The 25,408-nt window shown below is 47.9% G+C and overlaps 2 protein-coding genes across 2 annotated transcripts in view; both read left to right on the top strand.

The window, feature by feature from the left end:
- The window catches only part of LOC144798063 (uncharacterized), a 793,010-nt gene extending 776,781 nt beyond the window's left edge, over positions 1 to 16,229 (top strand). The window contains exon 23 of the mRNA XM_078668835.1: positions 15,820 to 16,229. Within this exon, the coding sequence (XP_078524961.1) occupies positions 15,820 to 16,099 (280 nt within the window). The 3' untranslated portion in view covers positions 16,100 to 16,229. The remainder of the gene's footprint in view (positions 1 to 15,819) is intronic.
- On the top strand, positions 7,208 to 14,908 carry LOC144799250 (uncharacterized). The gene is made up of 3 exons (XM_078670503.1): positions 7,208 to 7,537; positions 7,618 to 10,510; positions 14,810 to 14,908. The coding sequence occupies exons 2-3, from the start codon at positions 9,302 to 9,304 to the stop codon at positions 14,906 to 14,908; spliced, it is 1,308 nt and encodes a 435-aa protein (XP_078526629.1). The 5' UTR covers positions 7,208 to 7,537; positions 7,618 to 9,301.
- Positions 16,230 to 25,408: the final 9,179 nt, after the last annotated feature.

Raw genomic sequence — 25,408 nt, 5'->3', positions numbered from 1 at the left:
GCATTGCAAATGCTTGTTCAATATGCTCCTCTCTGAATACTACAGACTCTGTGGGCCGTGCACTTGCACGGTCTGTGGCTTTGTGCCGCCATGCCTGGATGTGCGACAGTCGCTTCCCTGATAGTAATCAGGAGAGCCTCCAAGACATGCCATTTAACAGAATAGACCTCTTTGGGTCCCACACTTACTCTGCGATCTCCAGGCTTTTGTCAGGGCTACCGTAATTCTGCTGTGCCACTGACTGACTTTCTTCCTGGTTGCGGATCTTCCTTTACGGCCCCTTTTTTATCAGAGACAGGTTGGCGTCTCTGTATTGTCTGTATAGCCGTATGGCGAGGTTGTTTTTGTTTTCAGTCCTCTGTCTGTTTTGCCAAGAGGACCCCCCCCTTTCTTGCCATGTTTTGTCCCTTGCCCTATGTAGGATATTGGCTGGTGGCAGGTGTCTGCATTTGCCTTCTTACGCTCCTGTGGAGTTTTCATCGTGGGTGGACTCATATACCCCTTTACTGTACCCTGCAGGGTCACATTGCTCTATTGTCTGTAGTGCTTCGACTCCTGGTCTAGGTCTATGCTGTGTAGTTTATACCTTGAATGGCTTGGCATCCTTATTTTTATCACATGGTCTGTCTTTTGGCGACAGCCCCTTCTGGGTTGTTCTCGCCAGTAAGGAGTTGCCGTGGGTCTCTGTTTTACGTTGTTATGGCCTTTCGGCTGATTCCCCAGCAGTTTTCTGCACATCCCTGCTGCTTCCGCTCAGGGATTTCTACGTTTTGCTTGCTGTGGCGGACTCGTGGATCCGGTTCTCCTTGAACCTGGCGTCTAGTACCCGTGAGTTGGTCCTGAGTACTCCCTTTTTAGGATAATTTTTTCTTCTAATTGTCCTGCAAGGGGACATTTCTCTTTTCCGGACCGGAGGCAGACGCTGCTTATAGCCTGGACTAGTTCCACTTTCTGTATAAATGCGGGTACTTTTGAGCGTACCCTAGTCCCAGGGTTTGGCCAGGTTTCGGCATCCTCTTGAGGCTGTTTCTGCGCCATGATCTTCTCAATGGCTTGTGCAGGCTTTCCTGCCTAGGTCTTGACCCTGTCCTCTTACATCACCAGATCTTCTCTAGTGTTTGTGGGTTGTTGCCTTCTTGCTATTGTGTGCATCTCAGCTGTTCCTGCTGTCTTGCTTCCTGGTGCTCTTCTGTTATGGTACTACAGGCCCCCTCTGGCCTCGTATGAGCGTCCTTCTGGTTGTGTATGGGCATCTTTTCAATGCTCTCACACATGTCTGGCTGGCGAGGGTCTCTGCAGTACTCTTGCTCTATGGTACAAGCGAGGCGGTACGCGTTCTCTCCACCATACCACTTACCAGTCTTTTGGGCCCATAAGTTCAGTTCTGCTTCTTGCAAGGTGCTGAACTCCCTTTCCACATCAGTTTCTTTACTGGGTGTGTTTTTGTTCCATATCGGCCCTTGCTGGGCAGGGGTCAGAATCCTTCTGCCTTTGTATCTTTACAGGAGCAGGCTCAACAGTGTTTTACGCTGTTCTAGTTGTTTAGCTGGGGCTTGCTCTGACTCTTATTGACACCCTGGATCCTGCGGATCCTTCATGCCCCTTTGCTAGTCTTCTTTTGAACTTCTGCACTTTTTGCTCTGGCACCAGCATTCTGGCTTGAGTTTTCCTTCTCTCATCCCCTCTACATATAGGGGTTTTCGTGTTATTCTGGATGGGCTGTGGTGCCCTAGCCTCCCCTTTATTCCCGCTCTCTTCAGAGCATAGAGGTCTGGTGGTTGGCTACGCTGTCATTTCTGTCCCCACTGTTTCTAGCCCTATGGTTGGCGACACACTTTTCGTCATGTTATTGACTAGGTTCTCTCTGGATCTTTGTGGGGTTCAGTCGCAGTCCCGCCTCCTCTAGGGGTATGGCTTTGGCATCTATTCTAAGTTAAGGAATCTGCGGCTAGACGTCTCTAATAGATGAACGAGTTACTTAACTTCGGTAACGATGTATCTGTTAGAGACATAGTCTAGCCGCAGATTCCTTAACGCCCGCCCGTCCTCCCCGTCCTGCGACAACCCTTTCTGGTTGGGCTTCTTGCATTAGCCTTCCTTTGGGTGGCTTTATTCCTCTGCGGGGTGATGTCTTCTCTTCACTCATACTCACAAGGCTACATTCTGTTTCGTGGCTCTGCTCTACCCATCCTTGTGATTGGACAGTATGCTCATATGCCATGTGCCCTTTACAACCCTTACACTGGGTTGTCCAATGTGAGTCTCTGCCAATGCTGCATTTGGTAGGTCCCTTATTCGGATCTGACGTCTCCTTTTGGGCGACGCCTTATGGTAGTTTGTCCTTACTCCTGGGTTCTGGACTGGTTGTCCTTCACTGTCATATATTGTGGTTGCAGCCTTTCTGCTGGCTGCTGTGATAGTTCGAGGAGCTATGACTCAATGGTAAGTCTTGTGCCTCTGGTAGCACAGGTTCACACAGGCCAAGGGGTCGAATCTTACCTATGCTCTTAATCTACTTCCTCCTCCGGGGAAGATTTTGGACTTAAATAATTGCGGGGGTCCCTCCCAGAGTGGTGCTCTGTTTCTTTTACCTCCCTCAGTTTACAATATACGGTGCCTGGCACGGTCTTTCTATGGTGATGTTTTTCACCATACCTTGTCTTCTTTTTCTGCAAACTGTTCTATATTTTCACCATTTTTGGTGGTGGCTTCGCATTCTAATGCGGAAAAGTCTTTTGACGAAAACTAATGTTGGCACACCGGTGCGACATCAGTGCGGAGCCTAAAGGCGCTGCCCCCCGGCCCTCGGAGGTGCTGCTGTGCAAAATTTTCCGGATCCAGTCTGACGCCTGAGGATATTCGAAGTTAAGGAATCTGTGACTTGACTATGTCTCTACCAGATACATCGTTACAGAAGGTAAGTAACTCGTCCTTCAAACTACGGCCGACCTCCTGCATTTGCTGGGGTACTCCATCAACGTGCCGAAGTGGCACCTGAGTCCCTCTCAGGAAGCTCTCCTTCATCGGAGCGGTTCTGGATTCGACAGTTTCGGGTTTATTCTCCCGAGCAGCGAGTCTGGGATATTCAGGCTATGATTCCGATCTTTCAGCCTCTAGTCCCCGGTTGTTAAAAGTTTCCTAAAAGGCATTATGCGCACATTTCCTCTTGTGCCGTTCATAATTCCTCAATGGGACTTAAACCTTGTCTTGACATATCTGATGTGCGCTCTCTTTGAGCCCCTTCATAACTGTCCTTTGCGTCTTCTCACTCTCAAGACTGCTTTTCTGGTAGCTATCACCTCTGCCAGAAGAGTGAGTGAGTTCCAGACTCTTTCTTCCAAACCTCCTTTCCTTTCTGTTCATCCGGACAAGGTGGTTTTAAGGACCTGTCCTTTCCTGTCAAAGATTGTCACGCCCTTCCACATCGGGCAGACCATCACTTTGCCCACCTTCTTTCCGCCTCTTTCAAAAGAGGAAGAGAGGCTCCACTGCCTGGACCCAAAATGTGCGCTCTCGTTCTATCTGAAGCACACACAACAGTTCCGCGTGGATGACCAACTTTGTTGGCTACGTGGGTGCCAAAAAAGGTTGGGTTGTGCACAAACGGACCATCTCTCGTTGGGTTGCGCTGTGCATAAAAGCATGTTACTCGTTGCCAAGAAGCCTCCTGTGGGGCTGTGTGCCAATTGTACCAGGGCAACGGCAGCCACTACTGCCTTGGGACGGAGCGTTACCTTGCAGGACATTTGTCAGGCAGCTACGTGGGCCTCGCTGCACACGTTTACCGAGCATTATTGCCTTGACAGTCCAGTCCGGAGACACAGCTTCTTTGGCAGTTCTGTTATCCGTGACTTTCTGGTGTAATCTTGTTTGCAGACCCACCACCGGGGTAGGTATTGCTGGGGTATCTATTCTAAGGTAAGGAATCTGTCATTAACGTGTCTCTTTCAGATGCACAAATTACTATCTGTAAGAGATATTAGTTGGTGATAGATTCCTTACCGCCCCTCCCATCCTCCCCGTCCTGCGAACTGATTTCTAGGGTTAAGGTCATCCTTTTCAGGACCCTAGTTTCATGGGACCAGTGGTCTGTTTCATGTATGGCTCTGCATTCCTGGCGCGAAGGTAGTGTACAGAACTGACGTCCGAGCGCATGGGTGGCGCCTAAGTAGTCTCTGTGATGTCCTCTCAGCGCTTACAACGCCAGCGACGGAGGCGGAGCCACACGACGCCACCTACCGATGCGCAGCGGTACTGCTGACTAGAAACTTTCCGGATTCAGTCTGACTCCTGGGGATATTCTAAGGTAAGGAATCTATCACTAACTAAAGTCTCTTACAGATATATCGTTACACAAGTAACTTGTGCTTCAGCACTAGGACAGCAGATCCCTCCTGGTTGTTGGGCGACAACACTGCCACAAGCTAACCCCACTCTTTCTCCCCTTTCATGGCTACGGTAGGGGATTCCAACTGCGTCCATTCCCATCCAGCAACCAAGCCCAACAGACTCCCCAGACCTTTTGGTGATAAAGTTCTTACTAGCCTTATGGGACCCAAGAAAGAGATCTGCCCAGTCATCCTGGGTAACCAGTCAGTGGTACGATCAAGCATCTTCAGACCTGCTGACAGAGGACCACCTCTCCTCATGTTGCCAAGTGCAGGATCTTTTGGCCACAGGAACCATTGAGAGGGTGCCAACATCAGAAGCAGATTGTGGTTACTATTCCCATTACTTTCTGGTGCTGACGCTGGCTGGTGCCCTATACTAGACGTGCCCTGTCAACTACTCGCTCAGAAAGGAGAAATTCAGAATGCTCACTTTGGCTCCAGTCCTGTCTGCTCTGGACACTGGTGACCGATTAGTAGCGTTGAACTTGCAGGATGCCTATTTTCATATACCTGTCCTGCTGGCCCGCAGACATTACCTGCTGTTCATGCTGGCCATGAGCACTTTCGTTTTGCTGGTCTCCCCTTTGGCATTGTCTGTGCCCCTCGATTCACAAAGTTGATGGCTGTGGCTGCAGCCAATCTGCAGAGGTCAGGGGTTCTCGTCTCCCCTGCCTCAATGACTGGCTATTGAATGACTGCTCACCCCAAACATTTAAACAGCACCAAGCAATTGAAGTTGACTCAACACTCCAATGTGACACCAATTTATAAAAATACACTGGTATTTTTATAAGAATTTAAACACTGGAATGGAAAAGATCTACTGGAGGGTTCCTGATATACTGATTAAAGTAATGATAAATGAAGCAATTTCACTCAAAGAAAACTTAGATAAGTGTCCATGTGGTCGGTTAGAAGTACTTGGGCTACCGAATATGGCAGGGAACTAGTTCAGGGCACCAGCAAGGTCCTCCAGAACAGTTACCTTTTCAGAAGAAGCAATTCTTCACCAGTTCCAGTCACTTTATCTACATTGCAATGTATTTCTATGGTATGGTCCTGATTGGAGGGATAAAGAATGCTGAAGATGCTTTAAGGATGATGTGGATGTGACCCAGTCAACGGATTCCTCCTGCACAGAATATTCGGTCCACGCAGATGGTGAGGGGGTGCTGGTTGCAGGTTCGACGTCCCACAAAGTCATCTCCCTTTTAATCCAAGTCCAGTCGCAACTGGTGCGGTCACAGTTCAAACCTTCCTGGGTCATAACGCCCCTTCTGAGGGTCCCAGCAACTCTCCGAAAGCCCTCCTGTGATCAGCGAATTGGGGTGCAACTCTGGACATAGGTGATTGGTCCTGCATGGTGGCAGTGGTAGCCCCAGCAGTCTTCATCCGCTGTTGTGACCCTATGCTGCAAACAGGAGGCCAGCCAGCTGGTCCTTGGAGTTCTCTTGGATTGACAGGACTCTGGAGACAGCGTCTCCTTGACAGGACATGACAGTCTGTCCCTCTCGACTAGCCACCAGGTTCAGTCTTCATCTGTGCAGCCTCTTTGCTGCTCCCTTGGTACAGCAGGGCAGTCCTTCTTTGGTCTTACTTCCAAGTCGGTCAAGATCTGAGGTCTGGGTGCCACTAGTGCTCCCTTTGTGCTCCGAAAGTGTCCTCCGGGCAGGATGCAGTTGGTAGCCAAGGGGCTACATGGTGTCCTCCCACCTGGTGACAACTTCCTGTGGAGTGCAGCATCTGGCTATCCCAGGATGCACCATTCTGCCCACTCCCAAGATGGCAGGACCACTCTGTGTTCCGAACTCCCTAGCCCACCCCAGGGTGTGGCTATCGCAGGGCTACATACCCCTGGGGAAATGGTTTGGCAATTGGTTTCCCCTCTCTTCTCCCTGTGTCAGCCTGTCTGCCTAAACAATGGTGCAGCCCTCCTCCCTAGTGTAATATATCTGCCCTTCGCAGGTAGCTTCCCCTTTGAAGCTTGCCTTTTGGGGCTAATACCAAAGTAGCTTCCCCAAGGCGGGAGAAAACACCACCCTAGCCTGCAATCCTTCATTGTTCTTCTTCCTGAGAGTACCTTGGAGTGCCCATTTTGGTCGCACCGTTCAGGCGTGAGCACAGCTGAGGAATCCAGGTGTAATTCTGTACTCGCCAAATTTGGCCACTGAGTCTTTCCACAGTAGAAATGGTTGTTTTACATATTTTATTGTTAGGACATCCAAACTACATGTCCTGCCTGTGTCCTATGTCGCACCCTGCCTTAGCACTCAGTAGGCCTGCCAGAGGAGTGACTTACCCAGATGTACAGGGGGTGGGTGCTTTGCCATTGCTTTCAATGGTAAAGTCACGCTAGCAGTGCAGGACTGCTCTGCCAGTCCAAAGTGGCAGACTGGTGGACTATTTTTACTTGGGGCACTGTCAGGGTGGATCAACCAGTGCTGCTAGCCCTGCATTACCCCTTTAGCTCGTATCCCCTGGGTACCAGGGTACCATATACTAAGTAGATACAGCCAATTCGACATTCACTTTAGTATCTGAAAGAGACACGTTAGTGATAGATTCCTTACCTTAGACTATCCCCAGGCGTCATACTGGATCTGGAAATTTTTGCGTAGCAGTACCCTTGCGCGTCGGTAGGCGTCGTCTGCGGCTCCGCGTCCGTCGTGGGCGCCGTGATGATGTAGTCGGAGTACTTAGACGCAGCCTCCGCGTGCTGACGTCAGTTCTTCTTTTTTCCGCGCCAACAGCGCAGATCCAGAAAAAGTGGTACCTTAGTCTTTTTTGACTAAACTTTTTTGATCCTCTTTTTATCGTTTCTTTTCGAGTCTTCGACTCCGGACGGTGCCGATGGGGATGCCAGGTTTTAAACCCTGTGAGGCCTGCGACCGACTGAGGTCGGTCACCGACCTTCACCGTCGGTGTCTTCACTGTCTCGGCGTCGACCACGACGACAAGACCTGTTCCGACTGCTGGCCCCTGACTTCGAAAGCTAGACTGGTGCGGTCCCGCAAGCGACTCGAACTCCGGCAGTCGGCCCCGCGCCAGGAAAGGTCCTGGTCCGGACAGAGGTCGAGGGACCGGTCGTGGGAGCGGAGCTCCGGGAGTCGACAAGTCGTCAGGTAAGCACAAGAAGTCGAAGAGACGTCATCGCTCTTCCGACTCCCCCCCCCCCCCCCCCCCCCGAGGCTCGGGCGACGCACCGGGGTGGGGGGGGGGCGTTCAGGTGGCACCACCCCCGCGGCTCCGTCGGAGTCGCAGGTGTCGCGTTCCGGCCTCATACCTGGGCCGCGCGCGACGCCGGAGGAGATCAAGCGGTTCCTCATGGCCATGAGGTCCCGCACTCCTCCGATGGGCTCTGCGGCGCCTTGAGGCCCAGCGGACCCGTCTGGGGGCCCTAGCGGGTCGGGGGCTTCTGCCCCGACGCCGTCGGGTGCTTCGGGCCCGACGCCGCCGGCGCCTTTGGGGCCGGCGCAGCAGGCCCCCACTGGATCCGGTTCCGGATCCGGGTCGTCGCCGGTGTACTTAATGTCCTCCCTGGCGCCGGTCCCTCAGGTGTCACCCCCGGCGCCGTCCTCGGGCGGCGCCGTCCCCGATGCCTCCCTCGTTCCGTTTCCGGCACCGGAACGGCGCCGCTTTCGACGCCGTTCAGAGAGTTCACTTTCCATGAACCGGCCCCATCATTTGATCCCCCTGAGTACCAGGAGATGGGTGATGAGGAGTATTGGGAGGGGTCTGAGGACCCTCTGACACGGGAGTGTCAGTCCCAGGAGGACTGGACAGGTGGACTGAGGATGCCAGTGATCTGGACACTTCGCCAGTCACTGGTTTTGTCTCCCCTCCTACCGTGGCTACGGAGGAGGGGGCTACCTACAGTGTGGTGCTGATGCAGGCGGCCAAGGCCTTGGGCCTTGAACTCCCCGTCACTGAGGTCCTTAAACCGCAGTCAAGCTCGGCTGAACCTCTGCTGCCGTTTAATGAGGCCTTGACTGACGTTCTTGTGGGCACTTGGTCCAGGCCCGCTACAGGTTCGCCTGTAGATCGGAACGTGGCCAGACGCCACCGCCCGACCCGGGCGACCCTTGTTTCCTGTTCACCCAACCCACCCCTGAGAGCCTGGTGATCCAGGCCTCAAATTCCCAGTTTGCATTCCTGTCTGCTCCGCCTGACAGGGAATCCAAGAGGTTTGAGCAATACGGCAAGATGTTATTCTCCTCCCTAAGTCTGGGACTGTGGTCTTCCAACACCGCATGCCTCTTGGGCCGCTACACCCACTCCCTGTGGGATACGGTCACGGACGTGCTGCCAGAATGCCCGTTGGAGGTACGGGCTAAACTCGGCCAAGCCCTTGTGGAAGGCCGAGATACAGCACGTTATTCCATCCGGTGTGGACTGGATACCACCGACTCACTAGGTAGAGCGATGGCAACGACGGTGGCGATTCGTCGCCACGCCTGGTTGAGGTCCGCCAACTTCTCGGCTGATGTCCAGAATACACTGATGGACATGCCTTTTGATGGCCGTCGCCTTTTTTGGCGACAAGGCAGACCATGCGCTTGAGCATTTTAAGGACTCCAGGGCTACGGCCAAGTCCTTGGGGCTCTCGGCCCCGCGCCAGCAAACGGCTACTTTTCGCCACTTTCGTGGCCAAGGAAGGGGTGTACCCACACGTGCTGCCAGCCACGTGCCGCATGGTAATACCCAACGCGGTGGCGGCCGTGGAAACGGCCGTGGCAGCGGTCGGGGACAACGGCGAGAACAGTCCACACCTTCCCCCGCAGCATACGCCTCAAAACCCTCCTAGTCAGTGCTTTCAGGCCCATGTGTCGCCAGTGGGGGGGTAGGGTTCGCCATCACCTCCTCCACTGGCGCACTGTCACGTCGGACAGGTGGGTGCTGCAAATCGTCCGATGGGGCTACTCCCTCCCCTTCGAGGCGACCCCTCCAGCCATGCCACCGCAGAACCACCGTGTATCGGGGGATCATTTGCGACTTCTGCAGGAGGAAGTTACGGCCCTCTTGGCCAAGGGGGCCATCAAGTGCGTTCCTGGGCCACAAGTAGGGTGTGGTTGCTACTCCCACTACTTTCTGGTACCCAAGAAGGGCAAAGGGGGCCTACGCCCTATCTTGGATCTACGGAACGTCAACGGCTTCCTCCGGAAGGAGAAGTTCAAAATGCTGACACTGGCTCAGGTCTAAGCTGCCCTGGACCCAGGAGACTGGATGGTAGCGTTGGACTTGCAGGATGCCTATTTCCATATCCCTGTCCTGCAGGCCCACCGGCGTTACCTGCGGTTCACGGTAGGCCACGAGCACTTTCAGTGTACCGTGCTCCCCTTCGGCCTTACCAGCGCCCCACCGGTGTTAACGAAGGTGATGGTGATGGCGGTGATCGCAGCTCATCTGCGCAGGTTAGGGGTTTCAGTCTTCCCCTACCTCGACGACTGGTTGTTGAAGGCGGGCTTGCCCCAAACAGTCGTCAACCCCCTCCAGACGACTGCAGACCTCCTGCACTTGCTGGGGTTTTCCATCAATGTGCCGAAGTCACACCTGTGCCCCTCCCAGAAGCTCCTCTTCATCGTAGCGGTTCTCGACACGGCGCAGTTTCGAGTTTATCCTCCCGAACAGCGGGCTCGGGACATTCAGGCTATGATTCCACTCTTTCAGCCCTTGTCCCGAGTTTCGGTCAGGTTGACGCTGCGGCTTCTGGGGCTGATGGCCTCCTGCATCCTTCTGGTGCATCACGCCAGGTGGCGGATGCGGGCTCTGCAGTGGGACCTGAAGTTTCTGTGGGCCCAGCATCACCTATCCGACCATGTCCTGATCTCGAAGGGCACTGCGAGACCGCTGCAGTGGTGGCTCACGGACCGCGATTGGGTCAGCGGCAGATCCCTCTGCCTTCCCCAACCGGAGCACGTAGTTGTGACGGACGAGTCCCTCCAGGGCTGGGGAGGCCACATGGGAGAGGCGGAGATCATAGGCCTTTGGTCTCTGGTGGAGTCCCGGCTCCATATCAACCTTTTGGAGCTGTGGGCTATTCGTCTAGCACTGAAGGCATTCCTCCCCTCTGTTCGGGGGAGTGTAGTGCAGGTGTTCACGGACAACACCACCGCCATGTGGTACTGCAACAAACAGGGCGGGGTGGGGTCGTGGACCCTTTGCCAGGAGGCTTTGGGGGAGTGTAGTGCAGGTGTTCACGGACAACACCACCGCCATGTGGTACTGCAACAAACAGGGCGGGGTGGGGTCGTGGACCCTTTGCCAGGAGGCTTTGCGCCTCTGGCAGTGGCTGGAACATCAGGGCATGACCCTGGTGGTTCAACACCTGGCAGGTTCTCTGAACGCCAGGGCGGACAAACTCAGCCGTCGGTGCATGATGGATCACGAATGGCGTCTGAACTTGGACGTGGCGCAAGGCCTCTTTCAGCAGTGGGGAGAGCCTTGGTTAGATCTATTCGCCACCGAAGGGAACGCGCAATGTCATCAGTTCTGCACGTTGGAATTTCCAAGGCGGCACTCGCTCGGAGACGAGTGGAGTTGCGGTCTATTGTACGCCTTTCCCCCTATACCACTTCTGCCCAGAGTGCTGAAGAAGATAAAGCGCGATCGGGCCCAAGTTATCCTTGTGGCTCCGGACTGGGCACGAAGATACTGGTATCCAGAGCTACTCAGTATGTCAGTCGATCCCCCTGTTCATCTGCCTCTTCAGGAGGACCTTCTGTCGCAGCAGCAGGGGACGGTCCTCCACTCGAACCTGTCCAGTCTCCACCTCCATGCTTGGAGATTGAGCGGCGACAGTTGATGCCATTTGACTTGCCTTCTGAAGTCTGTAATGTCATTCTGGCAGCCAGGCGTCCCTCCACAAAGTCGGTATACGCCTGCAGGTGGAACAAATTTGTGGCATGGTGCACAGCAAAGGCTGTGGATCCTCTTGCTGCCCCTCTTTCTGAGGTTCTTCTCTTCCTTCTTTCTCTTGCCCAGCAGGGCTCTGCTCTGGGCACTATCAAGGGCTACCTTTCTGCTCTTTCAGCCTTCCTAAGGGTGCCTGGTCAACCTTCTTTGTTCAAGTCCCCTATTGTAACTCGTTTTCTAAAGGGCATCACACACATGTTCCCTCCTGTTCCGTTTGTGATGCCTCAGTGGGACTTGAACCTGGTTCTTACATTTCTGATGTGCGCTCCCTTTGAGCCACTTCACAACTGTCCTCTCCGTCTTCTTACTTTGAAGACTGCTTTCCTGGTTGCCATCACCTCTGCCAGGAGAGTGAGTGAGCTCCAGGCTCTTTCATGTACACCCCCTTTCCTTTCTGTCCATCCAGACAAGGTTGTGTTGCGTACTAAGCCATCTTTCCTGCCCAAGGTTGTCACAGCCTTACATATCAGGCAGTCTATCACCTTGCCCACCTTCTTTCCGCCACCGCATCCCTCTAAGGAGGAAGAGTGGCTCCACCGTCTGGACCCAAAACGTGCGCTTTCATTCTACTTGGATCGCACACGCCAGTTCCGGGTGGATGACCAACTCTTTGTTGGTTACGTGGGCGCTAAGAAGGGAAAAGCGGTGCACAAGCGGACCATCTCTCGGTGGATCATCTTGTGTATCCAGGCATGTTACTCCATGGCTAAAAAGGAGCCCCCTGTTGGATTGCGGGCTCATTCCTCCCGGGCCACGGCGACTACAACTGCCCTGGGCCGGGGAGTGCCCTTGCAGGACATTTGCCAGGCAGGTACGTGGGCCTCGCTGCACAGGTTTGCAAGACACTACTGCCTGGACAGTCCAGTCCGGAGGGATGGCTTCTTTGGCCGTTCCGTCCTCCAGGACTTTCTGGTGTGATTATTGGTTCGCAGACCCTCCACCGGGGTTGGTATTGCTGGGGTATCTATTCTAAGGTAAGGAATCTATCACTAACGTGTCTCTTTAAGATGCACAAGTTACTACTTGTGTAACGATATATCTGTAAGAGACATTAGTTAGTGATGGATTCCTTACCGACCCCACCCATCCTCCCCGTTCTGCGAACCGATATCTAGTGTTAAGGTCATCCCCTTTCAGGGCCCTAGTTTCAATGGCACCAGTGTTGGTTTTTAACATGGCTCGGTGCTTCTGGCACGGAAAAGCTGTATCTACTGACGTCAGCATGCGGAGGCAGCGTCTAAGTAATCCGACGTCATCACGGCGCCCATGACGCTGACGACGGACGCGGAGCAGCAGACGACGCCTACGGACGCGCAAGGGTACTGCTACGCAAAAAATTCCGATCCAGTCTGACGCATGGGGATATTCTAAGGTAAGGAATCTATCACTAACTAATGTCTCTTACAGATATATCGTTACACAAGTAGTATCTTGTGCGTCCGGGCACTGGTAATGAGGTTTGGTTAGCAGGCTTCAGTGCACTCTGATTCGAACCAGCAGCACCAGTTGAAAAACTTGAGGATCACATGCAGAAAGAGGCTTTTCCTTACTCACACTGCATAGTTGCCCTCTACATCTCTTGAACATCTAAACCACTGGGTAAGCCTTCGCGATTTGCTAGCGCTTCCTTGAAAGAGTCAAGTTTGAAAAAGTAACTTGATCATTGAATTGCACAAAGTGAAACCAGCAAACCTATGATCAGTCCTTGTTTCCCCACTTGACCAAATTATGTGATGCTAGGCAATGTTATTTGCCTCCCTTTTCTCCATTGTCGCATGGAAGAGCACTTAAACATACGTGAGTTCTGGGTATGCACCGTAAAAGAAAACTGTTTAATAAACAATATTGTGTATGAAAATAACAACCCAGGCGACCTAGAGGACATTAACTTGCCTCTCAGTTCACTATTGGCATTGTCAGAGTGAAGGAAGCCTGACTATTTGAACATTCATTTTTGAAAACTATCACTTTAAAAAAACAACTCAAATATAATCTGATGTACTATGCTGAAATAATCCTGCTTGTTAATGAAATACATGTTTTAGATCTTTCAGAGATTTTATCCTTTTTTACATATTTGTTGCAAGAAGTATTAGAAAGTGAATGTGTTCCTAAAGTTAAGTGGTGCAGCATACCTCATTTGCTGCTTTCCTTATACTTCAGTTAGCTTGTAATTAAATGCTTGCCCTTTTATTTCGCATCTTCTGCATATTGATGCGCTCTAGTGAACAGCAGCCCAGTGCTACTGTCCACTGGGGGGGGGGCTGTATGTGAAGGTCTGAAGGGCCGCAAGCAGCCCTCAGCCATATTTTGAGTATCCCTGATCTAAACCGTCTTAATGGACATTACATTGGCTGGGAGGGACATTGACCAGGAGGGTTAGCGAGCTTCAGGGGCTTTGTGTTTTATGTGTTCCCTCCATACATTAGTTTATTTCCAGACAAACTGGTTCTCCGCACTTGTGCCTCTTTCCTACCAATAGTGGTGACACCTTTCCACATAGGCCAAAGTATTACAATGCTAGTCTTCTTCGCTGCATCCCACCCTTCCATGGAGGAAGAGGGAGCCAATTACCTGGACCCAAAATGAGCTTTGTCATTGTACACCGATCGCACCAAAGAACACAGAGTGGCTGATTAACTCTTTAAGTTTCCCAGAGCATAGGAAAGCTGTGCAGATACAGACCATCTCTAGATGGATTGTGCGCTGCAATAGAATCTGCTATGTACCGGCCAAGGAGCAACCCCCTGAGGGCTTTGGTGGTCATTCCACCAGAGCCAAGGCTGCCACAACTGTGTTAGCAGTTTGACAGCTGTCCAGGATGGGGACTCCACGAGCTATGTGGGCATCTCTGCACCGGTTTACAAAACATTGAGGCATTGACAGTCGAGTCCATCTCAAATGTCACTTTGCCTGGTTGGTCCTCCAGGACTTCTTCGTTTGACTCTAGTTGCAGACCTACCTCTGGGGAGGTTTTGCTTTGGGTATCTATTCTAAGGTAAGACATCTGCAGATAGATATTTCTATCATATGAACAAGTTACTTACCTTCGGTAACGCCTTATCTGGTAGAGATTTTATCGTACCACAGATTGCTTACTGATCCTTCCTGCTTTTTAAAGTTTTTTTTCTGTCTAGAAGGGTCCGTGGAGGTCCTTAGTGTCTGCACACTGTCCATCAGCCTTCTAACATGGTTCCGAGCTTCTGGCGCGGACATGGAACATAAAAAACTGTCTGCTTGCTTGGATGGCACCAATATAAACACTGCGCATGTCATTTCTGGCATGGCTCACACTGACCCAATCAACGTCCTCTACAGGCACGCTGAGGCACTGCCAAGATTTTTCAGACGCAGTCTTAAACCTGGGGAATATAAGGTAAGGAATCTGTGGCCAGATAGTCTACCAAATAAGGCATTACCTAAGGTAAGTAACATTCTTTTCTGCCAAAACCTACCCTTTTTCTTTACGAACTACTGTAGGGTAAACCTGTTCCGTTTTCTCTAAGTTGGATTCTTCTGTGTACTTGGATTCTATGGCCATTCCAATATTTGACTCTGAGGCGATTTTGCTAGATGATCATATGCTGCTTCTTCTGCTTATCTAATCCATAGTATGCCAAATAAGTGCAAGATTCCCTTTCAGGCAAGTCCTGCTCCAACTGGTAAAAAAAAGGGCGTCCAATGAAAGGTACAGGCCTATCAACTCCACTCTCCACACTGTGGAGAAAGTAGAAGTCATCACATTTTGGTAAAATATTCTTCATCATTAGGTCATTGCAAGATAGGTTTTTAAAATATTCCTAACACCATTACTTCTATCAACCACCTTTATATAGCAATTTCTGACGGATACCGCAAACAGGCTCAGTCCCACCTCTGGAAAGGTAGACAGACATTTATATGGGCCTAACTGGCGAGCTGACCTCAGTATCTCTTTACCCTGCTCTTAGATACAGATCTGTAACTTCGTTCCCAAATTTCTTGCTGTTTTGCTGATTTCCAATTTCCTCCAAGGCAAAACTGTGTGCCAGATGGCTCCCCGAAAGAAGACCGGGTTTTAAATTGTGCTGTGCCTGCAGGAAGCAGATGTTGGTCACAGATCCATACATTTAACTTTTGGTGCCGAGAATCCAAACTGACTTAGTCGTGCTAAAAAAAATGATCCTTGATGTTTCTGAAGACTATTAGGGAGTGCAAAACTGTGTACGGTTGAACGCAAAAAGCGGATAGAATAAGTTCCCTCTCCTGTTCTTGTCCAGGATGATGTTCGCAAGTAAGTCCTCTTCACACCCTTCCTGCTTACAGGAGAACTCACGCAGTTTGAGTCCCAAAGGTACAATTCCACCCCAATCCCATGAAGCCCCACACGCTGAAGCTTTTACTTATTTTACTTTGATTTGAAGGAAAACTTTTATTGCATGTTGTAGGCATTTATATGCTCCTAACTCCTCCTATGCAAACATCTCATGAAGTAATCCTTCTACTTGACTGCTCACGTTAATTATTTTTTGTGCAGGAACTGGCTGTCTGCTGACACAAAGGATGAGAGAAACCAGTGGCTAGAACTCCTGAACCAGGCGTTGGTGGACCTCAGGACATGGCGTACCACATCAGACAAAGTAACAATGTCTCCCCGAAGCTCACAGACCGAAGCTGGCCTGTCTCCCCAAAGCTCACAGACCGAAGCTGGCCCGTCTTTGATGCTTCAGGGTGGACCAAATGACTCTGGCATATCTGTGGCCACCAACTGGGAACAGGCTAATCCCACCACATCTAATCTCGAAACTGAGTGTTAAACCCTTGCTGTCATTTTCCTTTTGCCATACTAAAAGTATGTAGCATATATATATATTTATATATTTGGCACTGGCCATCAAGAAATGCTGCTAATTTTGTTGCAATAAACTGCACTTGAATTATATTCAACACGCTGTGGTCCGTACCTGTGTTCTTAGGGGATCCCGGGCGGAACAGGACTGTGAAAACGTGTGTGTGTGTGTGTGTGTGTGTGTGTGTGTGTAATATATATATATATATATATAACTCCAACCGGTCACTGTGCATTGAAAATCATGCACGCTCACCAGAACGCAGACAACAAAATATGCGTCACCAAGCCAGTCTTGAATGAATGATTTATTAATCAAATCATAAAGTGCAGGGGTGGAAAGCAATCGTCGGACAGACGCGTTTCGGGCGTGAACGCCCTTGCTCACTGATAACGGGAAAATGGGCTAGAACATATTTAAATACCATACAATTGGAAAAAGCGCGCCCATTTCAAAATTGAAAGACAATAACATAAACGAGGGACTGAAATCAGTTTCGAATGTGGTGAGCATAGGTTTAATGGGAGCCATTTTGTAGTGGAGTTGCCTCCCATGGAAATTAACAGTTCAAATACCAAAAAGTGAATATAAATGCATAAAAGATATGTTAGATAACCAGTTTTAAATCCAAAAAGTCTAATAGCTTAATGGAAGCATCAAAAATACTGACGCTTATCGTACGTCATACAATATGAATATTCCAAAAAACACAATCAAGATTGTTGCCAAATATTGTCCAAAAGAAAAATATATCTGTACAAATACAGTATGGCAATCCTAATGGTCGTGTAGCTAATTAGTCGACTATTCATAAATGATAACATTTATCCAAAATACCCCTAAGAAGGTTGTCCTATGATGGAACATACATGATAATTAATTTACTGTACATTTTGAAATAATGAACGCTGCTCACAAATATGTTATATAATAGCCCAGTATATACATGATATGAAATGAATAAAGTGTATTAAATAATGGATAAATGGTGAGGAAGTGATCAAAAAAGTGAATGACTTAAAATGACAAAACTAAATGTGCATTGGAAAGCAAACATTGCTTTAAAAACATGATCTTAAGATGTTACTTCACATCCTAATTTGCTGCAGAATCAGACAAAGTGAAATGGAAAACGTCTGAAAAGTGAAAGACTAATGTTCTTTGTTTCAGTAGATTGCATGATAATCAGAAGTCCACATGATAAAGTTACTGTTCTTGAAATAAATGATTAGATATCTCTACAAGGCACAAACTAATAACTAAAGTATAAATTTGCTGTTACAATGATGTACACCTGTATCAGTGCCGTGTATGGGCAAAAATGAGCCAACTTACTAAGGAGCACAGAATTTATGAGTGGTTAAGATAGTACAGAAAATTACCAAATTACAAGATTACAAAAAGTTACTCAAATCTTCATCCATATTTAAACCTCCCGGGGTCTTGCTGTTCAATCGTACAATATATAAAGATTCTAGTTGTCTAAGTCTTTTTTCGTAATCACCCCCTTTCTTACTGGTTTTCACGGCATCAATCACAAAATAGTTAAGATGAGACAAATTCCTTTTGTGGATTAGGTCAAAATGTCGTGCTACCGGGTAGCTCTGGTCACAGTTAACTATGGCCCTAAGATGCTGGAGAATACGCTGGTGCACTGGAAGTTTCGTGCTACCCACGTAACGCAAATTGCACGTGCACGTGAGAACATAAACTGCCAGCTCAGTTTTACATGTGTAATGGGCCTTGATAGTAACAGGTTTGGAGTCAAAAGGAGTGAGATGTTTTGGTATTCACACCAAATTTACATGCACGGCATGAAATACAACGAAAAAAACCTTTTCTAGGTGATAACCATTCAACGTTCTTAGGCAACAAGTTTGTTGCGCATACTGTATGCCCTTCGATAGGTCACAGTGGGTTTACTGGGCAAGATATCTTTGAGAACTGGATCTGTGAGAATAACAGGCCATTGGCCTCTCACTAGATTGGAGATTTGGCGTGCTTGACGGCTGTAGCTGGTAATCAATCTGATGGCACTATCATTATCATTAGATTTTTCTGGTGAGGAATCGGGGATGGGTGCCATAAGTAGACTATTACGATCTACTTTATTTGCTCTCAATCTAGCTTTGTGGAGTATGCTAGGATGGTACCCCCTGGCCTGTAATCGTAGTGTTGCTTCCATTTGGTGGTGATCTCCAAGTTCCACTGAGCTACATGTTCTATGAATTCTTAGAAATTCCCCATAGGGGATTGCTCTGATGGTGTGATCAGGGTGAAAGCTACATGCATGCAGGATAGAATTGCCTGCCGTTTTCTTCCTGAACAGGCTTGTGGTGAGTGTGTTGTTAATAACTTCTATTTGCACAACCAAGAAGCTGATCTTTTTGTCACTTATTTCAGCACTAAATGTAAGATTAAATTCATTGATGTTGATAGCATCCACAAAGTGTCGTGCATCAGTCAGATTTCCTCTCCAGATGATAAAAATATCCATCTATGTACCTCATATATTTCACAATGTTGGTATTCCAAGCCTCCGCGTGTTGTACCCTGAGGACATGTTCCTCCCACCAGCCCATATGCAGTCCTGCATAGCTGGGGGAGAAACATGCCCCCATGGCCACACCTCTTAGTTGTCGATACACTTTGTTATTAAACAGAAAGACATTGTTGTTAAGACAACGTTCTAACATGTTAATGAGCATGATATTATGATTGTAAAGCTCTATTGGTCTTTTATCTAAATAGAACTTAATAGCTCTCAGGCCGTCTACATGTGAAATACTAGTGTACAAACTAGCAATGTCCATTGTCATAAGTAGAAAATCAGCTGACCATACACATTGATTAATTTCCTGCAGAAATTCAGTAGTGTCTTTGATATAAGCCGGGAGGGCGGTGACAAAGTCCTGTAAATGATAGTCAATGTATTTAGAAGTGTTTTCAAATAAACTATTGATTGCAGATACTATAGGTCTGCCAGGTATGGGAATGGTATCCTTATGAACTTTGGGGATGAAATATATATTGGGTAGCACGGGGTGATCTAATTAGAGCTCTTCAGAGAGGTATAGCTTTGTCTGAAGAGCTCTAATTAGAGCGAAACACTGTGTCAGGGGTTGCTTTATTCATTTCAGGTTGGCTTGAGTTGGTATTTTACCAATTCAAAGCTGTAATATTGTACCTGGAGTGATAAATGGCTTTTGTTATTTGACAGCTCGGCAAGGACTGCACTGTACTAGTCCTATGCTTAAAGACTTTGCTGTTTAAATGGCGAAAGACTTCGTCATTTTCTATCTCGGCATGGATAGCACTGTCTAATCCTATGCTTAAAAACTTTGATAGAAAAACAGACATTTGAGGTGAGCAGATCTAGAGTGTCGCTGGTGTTGAGAGTGCTCTAACAGGGGCTGCTTTCCTCCTAAACTGAGACCTACCCAGAGTTCTCTCCTTCTTTTTTGCATAATGTATGCGTCACTCTATGCCTGAAAGGGTTTTGTTTTGATATATATATATATATGTATATTTTGCCGCTCTCTAACACCAGCTGGTTGCACTCTCGAGTGGGTGCTTGTCTGACTGGGGTGTTCACGCCCATAACATACTGCTGCAAAGATCCTAGAATATGCCCACCCAGTAAAGAACGACAGCACTCTTACTTGCATTTGTTGATTTTTGTCTAAATCATAACATTTTCTTGTTTCAGAAACCATTGTTTAGACAAGTATCTGGCACGGCAATGGGCACCTGCTTCACCCCCAGCTATGCGAATCTTTTCGTTGGCTTGTGGGAGGAGCAGGTGGCCTGGGGGACGTGTAACCAAAACTGGAACAAGTCTATTATTGCATGGCATCGTTACATTGATGACTTGTTTATTGTGTTTGATGGCTCTGTTGAGCTGGCTAGCTCATACATTGAGGTCCTGAATAGTAATAATGTTAATTTGAAATATTCAAGAGACATCCGCACTAAAGAGGTACATTATCTGGATGTAACTGTGTATGTGTTCGATGAACTCCTCAAGACCAAACTTTTTAGGAAGCCCACTGCAGGGCACTCTACATGGTTTGCTACTAGTAGTCATCCGCAGAAACTCATTAACAGTATCCCCTATGGGGAACTGTTAAGACTAAAGAGAAATAACACTACTGAGGTAGATTTTCAAGAGGCAGCTCAATCCTGTATAGAACGCTTCAAAGTGAGAGGGTATAGTGGTAAAGTCCTAACTCAGACTTTGTCGAGAGTTGCTAAAATTGACCGCAAAACTTTGAGAACAAGGGGAACAAAAAGGACAATGGTTCCTTTAGGATGATCACAACATTTTCTAATAATGCCAATCATCTTAAAAGAATCATGCGCAAGAATTAGCATATTCTACTTGCAGACATTGTCATTTGAGGGGATTTGAAACCAAATCCTCTAGTGGTTTAAGAAACCCAGGTCCCTGAGAGACCATTTAGTACACAGTTATCATGAGGCAGATTCCAGCAGGGCCATGCTTAAAAGGCTACAAGGATTTTATCCATGTGACAAATGTAAAGCTTGCAAAATAAGCAAGCGTACTCTTTCGCAACATTCCCGGATTGAGCAAACCTAAAAGAATAGGATAATTTCTTACCTGTACTACTCCCTCTGCCATCTATTGCCTAGTGTGCCCGTGCGGCCTGAGATATATCGGGAGCACTATTCACCCAGTGAAGATAAGAATATTGGAGCACATGAGGGCGATTGCGAATGTGGACGAAGCCTACCCGGTGGCAAGGCATTTTAGCAAAGTACACAATTGTAACAGATCTTCTTATGTACTTTTGTCTTGACCACATTCCGGCTAATCCAAGGGGAGGGGACAGGATACAAAGGTTGAGACGCCTTGAATCAAGGTATATTATTGACTTACAGTAAGACTCCGTCAGGTCTCAATAGTAGCGAAGAATTGGCCATACACTTAGGGTGAAATCAACTTTCTAGAGACTGTATTGCCCAGATCTCTCAGCGAGAGCATTATTTTGAGCTTTTGATTCTGGAGTAGAAATTGTGTTGAATTTATGAATTCTCTTGATAAGATGCTATGGTGAATAACAGTATATTGTGATGAATTTGAATGAGCCTTTAAACTTGAGAATCTCCATCTATGCACATTTTTGGTAAAACGACAACTGTTTCTGGGGTGATGCTGTATTTATGCCCATACATGGCGTGATAAAACTTTGCATGTGCAACCAGAATACGGCCATGTTGGTAGCTCATATATGGGCGTTATATTTTTTCGTATGTCTTGTTATATCGAGGACTGTGGGAGGAGTGAGGAGCAGTGTTTGCGATATGGCGCTTCACTTGCTGCCACACTTGTCATGGATATAATCCCAGATTTTTGGGATAGTCAAACACGGGTGCCATTTATTATTTTAAAAAAAATGTGTAAGCTTTTATCTATACAATATTGATTGTTAGATAATCTTATATATTATAAGATGGCGGTTTCTTTTGCTAACATGACTGTGCATTTTCATTGACTGTGCAAAGATCATGTGCCTGAGAAACTTGAATGTTTTGAAATGCTTATAAAAATCATGGCGGCGGCGTTTCTGTGCATACATAGATAAAGGCTTAGTGCCGAAACACGTCTGCGTGTCCAGAGTCCGAGTGTGTGTGTGTGTGTGTATATATGTATGTATATATGTGTATATATATATCGTGCCGTGCATGCACATTTGCTGTGAATGGGACTCATTATACATCAGCTTTCAATGACAGATTAATCCCAATAAGAGAACATCTGACGTCACAGTGATTTTGTAGTCTATCAACTAACCTGCACATGTTCTCTGTCATACATTGGAAGCACTAAACTTCCTGCGCATCAGCGTATATTGCAGCAGATCCGAGCGATAGTTAACTCAGACATGAATTACCCGGTGGCTCGCCACTTCAAATCGGTACACGACAAGAAATTAAAAGATCTCAAGTACACTTTGTTGTGTTCCGTAGCTAATCCTGGCAGAGGTGGTGATCGCGAAAAATTGCTTCGTCAAAGAGAGGCATTTTTCATTATGTTGCTTGATACCCGGGCCCCCAATGGGCTGAATGCTTTTGATGAATTACATCATTTTCTATGAATTGTATATATCTGACCTTGCTTTTTGTTATATGAGCTGTTTCTACTTCTCCATGTTAACATTTTTTGTGATGATTTTGTCTTTGATTTATCAATAGGACGGGATATTTTGAAGTGTTCAATTGTATCTTTCTTGTTTACATTTTGAGTTTTTCAAATCAGGTCTTCTGCAGCCAATATAATACATTTTATTGGATTATGAAATTGTTCTTAAAACATTTGCACTTTAGCACTCAGGCACTTTTTCTGTCATTTTGACTTATATTGTGTTTTCGATAGGGGTTGTCAACAATTTTGCTTGGGGAGAGTATAATCAACAGCTTGGGGACTGATGAAGAATAGAATGTTTGGATGCTTTTACATTTGCATGTTCATACACACTGTTTATTTCCATTTGTCATGGACCAGTTTTGCTTTACATTCTATGATATTAATTTTTGCTCATGGTCCTCTTGTTGAATAGTTCAATGGACAATTTATACTTTACTCCCCGTGAATATTCATTACATTTATTTTTGTAACGTTTAGTTGTTGACATGACATGTGAGCACTATGCTCTTATTTTTGTCCCCTTGTACATAGATGCAAAACAAATTTTGACGGACACTTTGTCTTTAACTAAAAATTGTATGCCCTTTTGCTTTGTTGCAACCCTTGCGTCCTGTTTCTTTAGGCGCTTGGGCTTTTAATTTGAATTTAATGCATGGCCTACTCCTGACGCGTCATGTGATCAAGCTCCGCCTGCGGAGCGAAACGCGTCAGGCAGGGCACTCGCTCTTGCACTTATATCAAAATTAAAATGGATTGCTGGCAATGATTTCCGTGATGTGGCTTTCTTGGTGTTTCTGATCTGATTAAGCACCTGGTCGAATACGATGTCTACGCTTGTTGTTTCCGTCACTCTTTGGCGGTCAGGATCCAGCGTTCTATATGTGTGTGTGTGTGTGTGTGTGTGTGTGTGTGTGTGTGTGTGTGTGTGTGTGTGTGTGTGTGTGTGTGTGTGGTGTGTATGTATATATATATATATATATATATATATATATATATATATATAGTGTGTGTGAACAAGAGTACGCCAGTACTCGAAACGTTGCATTTTTGAAAGGCATTTGGAATAAATAACATCTTGCCCGGATAACGTGGGGTCTGTCTCTTCTTTCGCCGCTGCATGTGGAGGTTTGAAGATCGTGTAAATATATATATATATATAACCCCTACTGGCGCTTGCCAGTAGGTAGTTATAGTTAGGACCTATTATACATAGGAAATCTGCAACATTCTATTCCCAATAACTTTGGCGCCGATTGATGAATCTTTGCGAAATTTTCCAAACTTTTGGTCCGCTCTGGTCTGCTCCTATCCTAAAAGTTTCACGGCGATTCGTCAAGTCAGGGCCGAGAAAAAAGGGGGGCCTCAAAACTTGTTTACCCCATGCAATTTCCCATAGGCCCTTTAGCCACAGCTACAGCTTAAACTGCTGAACGGAATTAGCCAAATTTGGCAAAGAGGTAGCCCTTAGTTAAGACTTGTGCCTTTTGCTTAAATGGTGTCAATCTGTTCAGTAGTTCCTGAGTAAATTACAGTTAAAATCATTTATATATCTATGGGCGCGTTGGATCCGCGGATTCTGCACGCATTGTCATCGTACCATAAGCGCACCCTTCCGATCACGCGCTGAATGCTAATTGGCTGTCAAGTGGTTGTCAACATTCGAAACCAGGAACTGTTGGCAGCCATTTTGTGCCTCCGTAGAAGCGAGGCTGAGGAAGTCAGTGGAATATGTGTGCAAAACGTAGAAAGGGGGCAGGGTAATATTACTTTTACCCTCTAGACCTGCTTAGGGGGTCCCAGAAGGACACTCCGGGCACACAATTTTTTTTTTCTTTTTAAAAAAGACCCGGCAGGTGCGTGTAGGGTGCGCAGACTCTGCCGTAAAAATAAATAAATAAATAAAACTGAGCTTTTTTTATAATTAGCCCTAAATACCGGGGGCAAAATTATTAAATTTTATCAGGGGCTCAGAGGGGCAGCCCCGGGGATTGTCACCAACCGGGGCTAAAAAAACAATTGTGGGGGGAGGGGTCCATGGTCCCCAAAGCCGCTGGGACCACCACCCCCCGCGGCTTTAAGTATTGTGGGAGTGGGACTGCGGGCCCCACTCCTAGAGCACTCAAGGGCCCAGTCACCCCCCGGGTATTAAAAAAAAAAATGGTTTGAGGGGGGTGCAAGGTCTCCAAAGCCCTGGGGACCACCACTCCCCGGGGCTTTATGTATTGTGGGAGGGCCGACTCCTGCAGTGTCCGGGGTGTCCATCCCGCCCTCCCATAGCAAGGAAATCTGTTCTGTTAGTAGCTCCCCATGTGGAAAAGCAATGCCGGCTCCCAAACGCGTAGAAGTTGTGCACCAAAGGCGCTGGAGTCGTGCACTCTACAGATTATGAGTTGTGCATCCAGCGCCTGCCCACCAGGGGGCTGCACGGAGCGCAGCGCTGGGTGTGTGACTTCTAATTTTATCGTAAAAAAAATAGCCCCATTAGTAATTTCTAATATCCCGGGGACCCCATCTCCATCTCCTGTGGCTTATGTAAAATGTTGGGGACCGTGGGGGAGCCACAATGCCCCCATGGTCCTGCCGGCTCTGTGTCCTTGGGAGCCGGCATTGCTTTTCCACATGGGGCGATGCTAACTTGCATGTGGAAAAGCAATCTGGTTTGGATTTTGAAAGTCAGAACAGATTTCACTGCTCTGTCTTTCAAAATGCAAACCAAGTTTGCTATGGGAGGGCGGGAGCCTGGAGACTTCCGCCCACTGATAGCAAACAGCAGTGTCCTGGGGATAGGCACCCCGGGACACTGCAGGAGCAGGCCCTGGAGGGTGGAGGTCCCTAGGGCCCTCGAGGGCTCCAGGCGGAGGTCCATGCAGCCTCCCTCCCACAATACCCAAAGGTGGTGGTTCCCAGGACTTGAGGGGGGTTGTTGAGGCCCTTCCACTTCTAATTTTGCAGGGGGGAGGGCCCTTGGAGCCCACTCCAACCATTTATTTTATCGCTCTGGGGGGTGGCTCTCACCGTTGCATAGTAAACAGCAATGTTGAGAAAATCTTCTGGTAAGATAAAGGATTTTGAAGTCCATTTTCGGGGTTTTTGTTATAGGTTGCAGC

This window comes from Lissotriton helveticus, chromosome 12 (genome assembly GCF_964261635.1).
Source record: "Lissotriton helveticus chromosome 12, aLisHel1.1, whole genome shotgun sequence".
Classification (NCBI taxonomy): domain Eukaryota; kingdom Metazoa; phylum Chordata; class Amphibia; order Caudata; family Salamandridae; genus Lissotriton; species Lissotriton helveticus.
Note: the sequence above shows the minus strand (reverse complement) of the source record. Positions and strands in the feature narration are given on the sequence as shown.